The following is a 12,135-nucleotide window of genomic DNA, read 5'->3' on the forward strand; positions in this document are numbered from 1 at the left end:
TCTCCATCCTTGGATTTAATGGACAGTCAGCAATGACAGAAGCACAGGGAGACAAGAAGAGAGGGACAACTTACCTGTGAGGGGCTGCCCAGAGCAACCTTCCGAGATAAACATCACCTCCCCGACACAGCACCATGACACTGACCAAGACTGTGCCACGGTACTGCTAATGAATAGAATAATCCTGGGAGAAAGGAGCCAGTAAAAACAAGTCAGTGCTTTACACTCATGTTCTAGCAGGACTGTACAAAAGGGTCACCAAGAGAGGAGAGAGGAGTCACACTTTCTCATTGCTTGGCAGCCAGGTGGTGCAGAGCCAGCCCTTGGCCTGGGCGCGGGAAAATAAGCTGAAGGAGCCCACCAAGTCCTTTCAGAAATAAAGCCACACTGGTGGTGTCAGTTGGTAACAAAGAGGCCACAGCAGGAACAGATATAGTGAAATATACTATTTTATTGCTGCACACATGCTTACACATTTCTTCTTAAATATGTTGCTCTGATAAATTTTACAATCTTCTTAATTCAACAAGTGGCTAGTAGTAAATTAAAAGGACAGAGGCAACAGAACACAAAAAGGACACTGGCAACAGAAAAAAAAAATCAAAAGGTTTTTATTTTGTGATAAAATTATTTGCAGCAAGAATAAAGTGAATTAAAATCTAAGTTTTGACCTGGCTCATCTTAATTAGAGAGCTTGCCTGCATGCTGACCATCTGCTTATGCATGCTTTTTGATAGCCCTATTTCGCCAAAAGGGATGGGGGGGATTAAAGGACCCCGAGTAATTGGACAATCTGATGGGCCTCACAGATGTGACCACTAAGTGCACACAGACAGATGAGGCATTTGCTTGGCAGCCCACGTGGAACTGTGCTACTGGGGAGGCAGATCAAAAGGCCACACTGACCTTTCCTCCCACGTGCACAACTGCAGCCTCACTTGCTCCACACTTAAGGACGCAGGAATGGAATTATTCAAGAGCAGCCATATGGAAAACACTTCCCAGCGCTGCTGCCCCTCCTCTGTCTTCTTCCTGCTTTGCCCACTAGCAGTGTCCATTTGCTTTAGCAGCTGCGGCATCTGTAGAGAAAAGCATTAGCACATTCCTTGGTAATCCTGTTTCTCCATCTCGTTCAGTACAAGCAGAAGGCAAAGGCCACGTTCTGTTCCCTGGTGGCTCTGTGCAAGCCTTGTGCAGGACTGTCACAACCACTGCTGTGGAAAGCCAACTACTGAGATGTCAGATGCAGAATTTATGCAGAAGGAGCACAGGGTATGTGATAAACTAAACATCCTGCTTATGTTCAGTGTCATCTTCAGCTATATAGGGAGAAGAAATGCAGAGGAACTGAACCAGCTGGGTGAAGCTGTCGGTTTCTGTAGCAGGCTTTCACGAGCCTGACACTCCACTGAGCAAGAAAACAGGCAGTTCTGCTTTCACCCTTCTTTCTCCAAAATATATGGGACTTCATATCAAAGACTTCTCAATAGCCTTTCCCCTCCTCAAGTTTACTGAGATGCCTTTATCAGTTCAAGTTGTGCTGGGCTCTTTAGTGGTCCTGTCAAAGCCACACTGAGCTTAGAGATGGACATGGAGGTACATTCCACAAATCACACAACAAATGCACAGCTCCTCGCCATGTCACCCCCCCAAACAGAAGCACACTCCTGCTGCTCCCTGCTTCCATACAGCAACACACCCTTGCAGGGATACCTCCTCTTCCCTCACCCTAATATGGCTGCAGAAAACAAACAACAAGAACTCCTTGCGCTTCCTCACCAGCATTTTGAAACAGAATTGAAGCATGCACCGCTTGAACAGCCCTGCCACCACCATCCTCTGCCCCAGACACTTGTTCTGCAAGAGGCACCAGTTAAACACAGATGACGAAGTGCGCAAGCATCTGGGGTTCAGTTATGTCAATACACCTCGTTCCTGCCCCAGCTCTGCCCCCAGATTCTGTTAAATGCAACTCAATCCTGACACGTGATTTTGCTGAAGTCCAGCTTCTCTTCAGTACAATGGCCAAACCCCAGTGCCCCCTCCGCACTGCAACTGAACCCAGCCTGCTAGTGCAAGTGGTGCCCAAAGCCTGCCCACGTACCTGCAAACAGCTTCAACAGATGCCAGATACAGGCAGATGCTCTGAGCAGGGGCAGTGAAGCTGCAGTTCTCACATGGTATGGGAGCATCAGTCTCTCACCTGGTGAGATCAGCAAAGAAGAGAAACCCATCCTCCCAGCACATCCACACCTGAAGCAAGTCCCTACCAAACACTGGATCTCCAAACCCTTCCTTTATCCATGTGAAGCACCATCCCCATTACAGAAAACAACACCCTGAAGCTGCAGGGAATCCGTGCCCAGTTCCCACCTCAAACAATAAAAGCACACCCGACATGGATTATTCCAAGTTCTTGCCTCACAAAGTGACCAAAATGACGATATGTGTTAGTAATGGCAGCCCACTGCCTGTGCAAGATTCTTTATGTGCTTTACATGACGCCTCTTCTCTGTTCCAACTCACAGCACAGCAAAGTATGCCTGGCCTGTGCCTTGGAGACTGGAGACTCTCATAACATGCCTGTTCTGGAAAGGAACATCTCTGAGGGCAGCCTATTTGGCAAGACAAGCTTTATGCAGGGCTATCGCCTGCTGATTAGTGCCAAGGAGAAAGAACATCATTACCCTCATTAGGAGTCTAGGGAGACAATACGAGATAACACGACCTACTGCAGAACACAGATTCAAAAACATTCATTAGTACAAACAGTGAATTTCCTGGAGAACAATGAAGCTACAAGGCTCAAGGCTGAGCAAAGCCAGAAGGTTGATGAGTGGGACAGCTGCCCTGCAAGAGACCCAAAAGGCCCCTTTTCCATTCAAAAAAGATTTCCAGTGACCCCTCTTCCCTGGCCCACCACAAATGGACAAAAAGAAAGGAAAAAGTGCTGTTTCCAAGAAGGAGGTCTTTCCTTCCCCTGTTAGGAAGAAAAGGGGTGCTCTCCCTTTTTTTATGTATTGAAAGCTACTGCTTTCTAAGAACGGAAGGACTCTGGTCTCTACTGTATTCCCAAAGATGTTTGTTCAGAAAGCAAAGCTTTTAAATTGAGCACTTCAAAGCAATGAAAAGCTAGGGAAGAACTGGAAATCACTTTGGTATTTTTCATCTAAGAACTAGAATAGCAGGTGAAGGCAGTGACTTCCACATAGCCAAGCACTCCTGTGTCCCTGTTAGGGAAGCATCACCCAACTTTGCCAATCTTACAATGCTGACAGCGAAAGAAAGGCTACCTCCCTTCCAATATACTTATTTGGAGAGTTTAATCTAGTTTTCTTCCTCTGCTGGTGGCAATTCAACAAATACCTGCCATGAACCAGTTTCAGAAGTGTGTTGTTGGGCTACACCCAGCAGGATGGGTCCTAACACCAGGCAGTAGCAAGTCCCCTAGAACGGCTCCCTCACCACCCCCAACAGCTTGCAGTCTCCTATCTACATTGTATTGTACAAAGGAGCAGCTACTGATTAGGGCTGAGCTTTGGGAGCTACTCCTGAAAGACAAAACAAAAAACAAAATAAAACCAAACACAAACCAGACATGCAAATGTCCAGACATAAATAAATTAAAAAGAAACCATGCTTGAAAGTGGATGGGAAGAAGGACAAAGAAGGGGAAGAGAGACATTCAGAGACTTGGATGTTCTTGCACTCTGAGCCAACCTAGTGGGGGGCTACGCAGGCTGCATATGACAGGCAGGGTTTGCACACATCAGCACTCAAGCCCTATACTGGCCAGGAGGTTTTCCAGAGCTTCTAGTTTCTGGTTGGCTTCCTCGATGGCACTGTAAGTCTGCACGTTGCTGGTGATGTGGAAGCGGATGTCATCGACTAGAGGAATGGAGTCAGTCTCCTGCCGTTCCTCCACAGCCTCTGCATTCTCCTTCACAGCAGCCACAAACTCCTCCAACTCCACCAGCTGCACAGGGTGGACAAGAGAACCATTAGGAAGACAAGACAGGTAAAGGGTTGGGATAATGGGCTCAGCCACTGTTGAGGGGTCCCACAGAAGAAAAGGAAATGCTAAGGGTACACGGAGACTCAAATCTTCCTATCTCTCCTACAGACATTGCTTGGAGACACATCCTGCTCTTCATCCTAAGGAGGCAGTAATACTCCAACAATAAATGGTCAAAACTGTAAGCAATCTGCACCTCAGACAGTGCACTGTGATACCCACTAAACTAAGCATCCATAATTCTGGTATTGGGGCACATAAATATACACAATATTGCCTCCAGAAAGGCTACCCAGCAGGAACCAGGAGATGCTGCCAGACACTTTTGGGAAGTGTCTTGCAACAGGCAAGACAGCGGGTGCTTGTGCCCAGTTCAGAACCAGGAGCCACAGATGACTCTGTCCCCACCATGGCTCTCGGCCCCACCACCAACAGTCGACCAGCAGATCACAGCAAGACAGCTGCTCTCTTCTGTGCCCAACCTGACAGAATCAGGTCACCCATGAATGATTTTGCATCAACTTCACCAGGAACATGTGGTGTGCTGAAGGGTGAGAGGCAGCTTCCGTCTGTCTATGCTACGGAACTGTGCCTGGGCACGGCAGGTTGCTGAGCCCTGCTCTGTGCTACACACGCTGCCAAAATCTCTCCCTGTTGCCATCATCAGTGCATCTCCACAAGATGCTGGCAGCTGCTGATGTTTGAACAGCTGGGGTGGGTCTGTTTGTGCCAACACACCCTTCGGAAGGCACATTGCTAATGCTGGGTCCGAGGACTCCCACCTGGGCTGAAGAAGGGGAATGCAAGGGGAACACGCAAGAAAAGCCCTACTTTGCCCAATTACTACTTGGGATATTCATCAGCTTTCAAACCAAATCCCTTTTCAGAAGCCAGAATCTGAGTGCATGCTGATGTGTCTATCATCCCCAAGCTATACACTGAACAAAATAACAGCCCCAGAATCATTTCCTTTGCTTTTCTCACATGCCAAAAAGAATTTCACACCTTTCAAGCTCCAGGTGAAAATGTTACATTCCCACGTGAACTGTACAAGCCAATTATAAAGATCTGTCTTGGGACAAAAACACCACATAGATTTTAGTTTATCCTTCTGTATGGCAACTTTCTCCACGAGTCCTGAAACTTCAAGCTATAATCACTCCAGATAACACTTAAATGGAGCATGGAGCCCCATAAAGAAAACTTCAGTGTTAGATTCATTACTTCTGGCTGTTCAACAGCCAAATTTCCCCTGTGGATACCCCTGCTGTTAGATTTGTCATCCTAGAGGAGACTAGAGATCACATTGATTTCTCCTTTCTATAGCATTATGCCAGGAAGAACCCCCCCAGCAAACACCAAAACGCATTTCCTGCACAGAGCTCCCCATTGGGTTCTCCAGGCCACAGCTGGTGTATTCAGGCAACACCGTCGTTGCTCTGTGCATGGGGGCTGAAAGCTTGGTGAAAGTCACCTGCCCATGGCACTTGCAGAACTTTTTGGGCAGGTTTTTCACCCCACAGTCCACAGGGATGTGCTAGACAGCCACCAGCATCTGGCTTATTGCAGTGACATCAGGTACTGCCATACTCCTCATCCTCTGTCCTAATTCAATGTGCTTTGCTACTTAACCACTCCTCATTTTCAGGAAGCACATTAAACCAGAGAGGGCAACCATTTATTACAGACCAAAGTACAACCATTAAATCTGTTGTCTCTGTGGCTCACTGTGCAGTTAGATTTACGGGCACATATGGTAAGTGCAGTGGGGAGTGTTTCTGCTACCTTCTCAATGATCTTTGCCATGTACTCCGTGCACTGGTCCTCCAGTCGGGTCAGCTGGAACAGTTTTGCGATCCTCCAGATGCTGACAACGTTGTCCTCATCGAGGATCTGAGCCAAGGTCCTGCCACAAAGGCGCTTGAGCCCAGGCAGCAGGTACATGTCTGCCACGCACAGCACATCATAGGCATTTTCTGGAGAGAGCTGGCAATGGAAAGAGGAGAATTACTGCCCAGTCCTGGTCACTTCACTTGTCTCTGGCAATCTGCCTTCTTCCTTGTGTTTTAGCAGAGATTCCCTAAAGTGTTGTTTGCCCTATTAGCGGACAAGTGTTAACAGTACTATGGAGAGACAGGAGCTCAATCTTTCAGGGCTAGCTGTTCCACTCAGTTACCACAGAGGAGTTTAAAATGCTTGCAGAGGCAGCTTGCTCAGCACAAAGCAAGAAGTTTGCAATGCTGCAGCTAACGCCTCTAGCTAAGCACAAAGCAATTCTGAAACACTGAAGTGCACCTGAAAGCTGGCTGCTAAGAAATGTTCAGTGTAGCAGTGGAAGGAGGTAGCTTTTACCAGAAGTACTGGAAGTCCTTCAAAGAGACAAATGGAACAGGCTGGCAGAACAGAGCACCTTGTCCCCACTAGGACTCTTCCTCTGATTTAGTACAGCTGGACTCGCATTTTGTGAAAAATGTGCAAAATTCTCTTAAGTTCCTTCCTCAAACTGGCTCTGCTAATTCAGCCAGCACAACCTACCTGGCACAGGGACATTCAAGGACAGAAAATTGCACCACAAATGAACTGTAGGTGAGGCCCAACTAGGTAGACTCTGCACATCAAATACTACTGGAGCTTTAACAGGCATTCAAACTGAGCTAAATTCGTGTACCAGATGCTCAAGCTTACACTGTTGTGAATGGCCTTTAACATTTTCAGGCTCTTGAGCTAGAGAACCACCCTCCCACTTCCCTCTTGGATACTTTTGCTCCTTGCAAGTGATCTGAGGATAAAAAATGCTGTAGATAATGTTGGAGACACCACCTCCAGCTTCCCTCAGTCTCTTCTCCCTGGCCGGGCAAATCCTATTTTAGTCAACCATCTGCGTCACTAACCTGGAACTAGAGCCTCTCTCTGCACAGTTCTGTTCCTGCTAATGTGAAGTGCAAAGAGCACAATTACCCACATCCATTTTAACAGCAAGTCTGCATGATGCAGCATACCCTGGCTGTGGAAGAGACAAGATCACTTTCATTTAGAGACCAAGCCACACTGGTCTAGATTGAGGAATGGTAACTCTGGTGCAGCATGGTCCACTGCCCCAGTAACTGGTCAGCAGCAAAACCACTGCTGTCCACATCTACCCATGTGGTTGCTCACTCTGACAACTGCAAAAGGCTGATTATTTCTTCCCCTACAGCTGTTCACACCAGTGTTTGGAGAGACTACTCACCACAGATGTCTCAGCTGTATAACACCCTGCAACAGCTGTGCAGAAGGATGCAAGACGTATTAGAGGCATGCCACAAGTGCTGTAGTGCCACAGTGGTGTAACAAAGCTCTTGGGGTTATTAATCAAGTGGTGCTTTGTCCTTTCATAAGCTCCAGGAACTTCACAAGTTGGAGGCATTTGAGTCAGCAGTATTGATGGCAGCAGATCCCAATTGCTTGATAGAGGACAAATCTGGCAACCGTTCCTCCAAAAGCTCCCCTTGAGCCCACACAAATATTCTCATCAGCAGCTTCTCCTTCTGCTGAGAACCCTTTCTGTCCTCTGCACACACTCTCCCCTCCAACTGCAAACACTGTCACTACTACATGGCAGAGAGACATATAAATCCTTTGGAAAAAGAAACATGGAATTGGGAGAGCTGACACTTAGCTGGAGAAACCCAGGGCAGAAAGAACACCCCACATAGCCTGGTTTTGGCTGGGATAGAGTTAATTTTCTTTCTAGTAGCTTGTATAGTCTTATGTTTTGGATTCTGTACGAGAATAATGTGGGTAACACACTGATGTTTTCAGTTGTTCCTAAGTAGTGTTTAGACTAAGTCAAGAATTTTTCAGCTTCTCATGCCCAGCCAGCAAGAAGGCTGGAGGGGCACAAGAAGCTGGGAGGGGACACAGCCAGGGCAGTTGACCCAAATTGGCCAAAGGGATATTCCATACCATGTGACATCATGCCCAGTATATAAACTGGTGGGAGATGGCCGGCAGGGGGCAGATCGCTGCTCGGGAACTAACTGGGCATCAGTCAGTGAGTGGTGAGCAATTGCATTGTGCATCACTTGTTTTGTATATGCCAATTATTTTATTATTATTCTTTTCATTTTATTATTGGTATTATTATTTTCTTCCTTTCTGTCCTATTAAACTGTCTTTATCTCAACCCACGAGTTTTACTCCCCTCTCGCCCCCCGCCCCAATTCTCTCCCCCATCCCACCAGCGGGTGTGAGTGAACAGCTGCATGGTGCTTAGTTGCTGGCTGGGGTTAAACCACAACAGTGTGGAACTTGAGCTGTATTCCTGTTTTCCTGACCATTTTTCCTGGTAGTTTTTCATGACAGATGAACCCTCTGCAGAAGATCCTATCTTGGCTGCTCAGTTTGAAATCCAAACTAGTTTCTGTGACGGCACCATTCTGCATAGAAAACATATGAGCAAGATCCTTTCAACTCCTACACATTGTTGTTGGTCTGTCCTCCTGCTCCAAGTCCAGACATGGCAGCTGAGGCACCCCTTGGAAAGGGATGGCTGCTCAGGAAACATCCTTCCTGTGAGCCATCACAAGGAGGGCAGGCAGACTGGAGCGGTGCAAAGGAACAGGGTCACACTGCGGTGCAGTCACAGGGTCAGGAGGATCTCCACGACCCCGACATGCTTCTTTCCCTCTCTGCCGGCCGTTTCAGCGTGTAGCCGAGGGAAGAGTGCAGACAAGTGAAGCATCTGCTCTCTGGCATACCAATGGCAATCCTGCCCTTGCTGCCTGCTCAATACATCTCTCCCTACCGCACATTCCCTGCTGCTACCTGGAGGTGAACAGATCAGCAGAAACAAGGTCACAGCTGCATGCACCCTCTGTATGTGCCACCTAACCCAGAGCACAAATACCGCTTGGGAGAAGTGACACTGGCAGGTGCAGCAGCGTCTCTGATCACTGCCCTAATGCCAGAATGTGTTCTGGCATATTGTAGCTAGACCTGCTGAAAGTATTTGCCACAAAACCAAAGCAGGAAGCTGCTTAAATGCTGAGATTTGCTGCACCTTCCATTAGGCTGCAAACTAGGTGTGTTAGGGCCATTTTGTTACTGCTTGTGATACTGAGCACAGCAAGGCGTTGGTCTCCCGGTGGAACCTTTGCCCACCCCAGCAATAAATAACAGTGGAAATAATGACTTGCTACAAATGGAAAAGTAGGCTATGATGCCAAGAGTAAATAAGCAGAATCTCTCAACCTTTCCACATCTCCAAATGTGTTCAATCTGCCATCTACTGGCAGCTGCTCACCTTATTCTTCCACAGAGCCCAAGAGGGAAATCTGCAAAGCCCTGCATTTCTCATGCCAACATACAATGTGCAACCTAATTTCTAAATTTCTATTATGGGATGAAAGACTAGAGATTTGCTTCCCAAATGTCATGCACATAAACTAGATCCCTGCCTGGCTAACAGTAAGTCCCAGTAAGTGGGTTCCTGAGACAGAAGTGAGGCAGCAGAGTAGGGCAGTGGGATTTAAGAAACCACACACAACAACCCCTTCCAGATGTTGCAGGAAAATACTACTGTGAACACCTCCAGAATTATCCAGCACAGGAGGAAAGGCTCCATGGCTGGCCTCACCTCTGTATCATCACTGTAGATGTAGTAGAGGACCCGGATGAAGATGTCTTCTGAGATATTGTGGAGAGTCACCACAGGGATGCTGGGCTGTGTCTGCAGCTCCTCGCTCTCACTGAAATGGTCTTCAAGAAGGGCTTTGAAATAATCACTGCGACCACAGAAAAATGCCTGGAGAAGGAAGAAAGACCAAAATACTAGCGTCTTTCTCACTGCACTAAACCAAACAGCATTTCCAACCAGCTCAAAGATATTTCAGAAGTTCAGACTCTGTAACTCTGATTCTTCCTATTTTGAAGCTGCATCTCCAAAATTTTTCCATACCTTATTTCTATCCATGCCTACCCTCAGAACCAAACAAAAAAACAATCTGTAAACTTGAAATCCAAAAGTAGCATAGCATTAGGGAAGGAGTTTGAGTTGAAGTTGGATGTCAAAAATCCATTCTTACTGCTGTCTACTTGCAGATCAAACATTCCCCTCTCCAGACACTGAACTCACAAGCCAGCAGTAGGAGATTTTGCAGCTGAATGCTGTAGCTGAATCCATGAATTTATCTCCTCACCTCTGCAAGAAAGGCAAGGTTTGCTGTTTTGTTAGATGGTTTAAATATAGTTTCCAGCTGCAATAAGACTTTCCAGCTGATGAGGCAATGCTGCTTCCGCAGAGGGTATCCAGCACTGGATGTGTGGGGGAGACAGGTAGACTAGACTCATGGCAAAAAGGACGGAGAATGAAGCACAAGCACATACCTTATGGCACAAAAAGTTGTAATCTGCCACCCGGAAACACACATCGGGACAACTGTTAAAGTTGTCAGTGCTGTCAAATGGCAGCTCCCCAAAACCAACCTAGGAAGAGAAACCAGAAAACCCTATCTTTAACATCCATGCTTTAAACATGCTCAGGGTCCCAGCTTTGGACTTCTTGGTCTTCCCAGAAGCAACCATCCACCCACTCCCTCAGCACAGTACAGAGCGCCAGAGGTGCTCTGAACACAGATTTCAACGTGAGGAACTGAAGCCCTTGCACCCCTGACAGAGATATTCCTGGTACAAGTTACAGCTGCCTCCCTTATCCATGGAAACTTCCTGACCCTCCATAGACCTCTGGAAAGCATTTCTGCACCACCTAACAGGGCAGATAACCAACTGGAGGCAAAGTTTACTTCATGTAGTGGGTATCATAAGCATACTAGAGCTTAGGACTAGCCCTTTACTGTGAAGATGTACAGGTAGATGCAGTAACACACAGATTACATAGATGAACACACAGAGATTGTTTGGCTACAATTACTGCCTCACTTGAATAATCCAACATTTCTAAAGCACATTTTAGATTTCTAATTTGATTTGCAGCCAAAGATAGTGTTGTTGCAGTATTAATACTCTAGTGAATTATTTTAACAGCAACACACCTCCTCCCAGTCCCACGTGCCAACAAAGACAGCACACACACACATACCACAAAAAAAAAAAAAAATCTGTTGGCCTTCTGTTATTTTAAAGTGACACTTCCAAATATTTTCACTTTCACGTTATCGTAAATACAGGGTAATTCAATTGTAAAAAAAAAAAAAAAAAGTTTATATTCACAGTCATGTAACCAAGACAATTAATCTCTGGAAACAAAAGTTTCCCCTGGTTCTTGCTTTCCAAACACATGCCCTGATCTGCCCGGGCCGAGAAGTTTATTACCACTGTCTCTCATCCAGGAAAGTTACATCCCAAGTTTGCACCTGGGAAAATCCCAGGCTGACCATGAAGATCAGTCTCCCAATTGCAGACTACCTATGCACGGTTTCCAATGTGCCTGCCTCCATCCTAACTGAAAGCAACTGACTTTCAGCTTTACTGAGGAGCCAGATGACTCCTCCCTCCCAAACTAAAGAAAGACACAGCCTGCAATACACCGGATTAGTGCTCTCAGCCAAGCTCAGTTTGTATGCAGTGAGGTTTCTCTCACAAAACAGCTTCTAGGATGTGGCAAGGCACCAAGCTGGCAAAAGCTCACACCACCACTGAACATGGCAATCTGGACCCATTTGCCAAGGTCTTTGTCTGTCCACAGCAATATTTGGCAGCTTCTGATTCCTAATCACAGGAGAGTAAGCCCAGTAATATTCAAATTGTGCACATGGTTGTCGCAGTAATGCTGCCTCTTCATACCACCTCTCTCCTCTAAGTCCTTCCCCATTGGGGAACTCCTGTCCCAGAAGAGATGCAGCAATTCAAGGAACATTCCCCACGTCATCTATTACCTGCTTTCTGTACAGCTGTGACACAAAGGGCACCTCCAGCACTGAAGATGAGATCAGATCGTCCCATTTGTAGATTCCCCAGGCTGTTACTTTGCTGTAATCTGTGTTTCACGTTTCGAGGCAACGAACAAATGGCAGTCTGGGGGCCTGCAGCCACGCTCTCTGTGGCATCGCATTACAAATGCTAGTCATCATGATCCAACTGCCTGCTCTGTTTGCCTTGCTGCTATCCCCATCCTCTGCCCA

The 12,135-nt window shown here is 46.8% G+C and overlaps 1 protein-coding gene across 3 annotated transcripts in view; it reads right to left on the minus strand.

Moving 5' to 3' along the window:
* Positions 1-594: 594 nt before the first annotated feature.
* The window catches only part of ABTB1 (ankyrin repeat and BTB domain containing 1), a 29,656-nt gene continuing 18,115 nt past the window's right edge, over positions 595-12,135 (minus strand). For all 3 annotated transcript variants that reach the window (XM_049827062.1, XM_049827064.1, XM_049827063.1), the window contains exons 9-12: positions 10,382-10,480; positions 9,633-9,800; positions 5,801-6,001; positions 595-3,976 (exon numbers count right to left, since the gene is read on the minus strand). In XM_049827062.1, coding sequence (XP_049683019.1) covers positions 3,770-3,976; positions 5,801-6,001; positions 9,633-9,800; positions 10,382-10,480 — 675 coding nt within the window. In that variant the 3' untranslated portion in view covers positions 595-3,769. The remainder of the gene's footprint in view (positions 3,977-5,800; positions 6,002-9,632; positions 9,801-10,381; positions 10,481-12,135) is intronic.

Source organism: Accipiter gentilis, chromosome 23 (genome assembly GCF_929443795.1).
Source record: "Accipiter gentilis chromosome 23, bAccGen1.1, whole genome shotgun sequence".
In the NCBI taxonomy this organism is placed as follows: Eukaryota; Metazoa; Chordata; class Aves; order Accipitriformes; family Accipitridae; genus Astur; species Astur gentilis.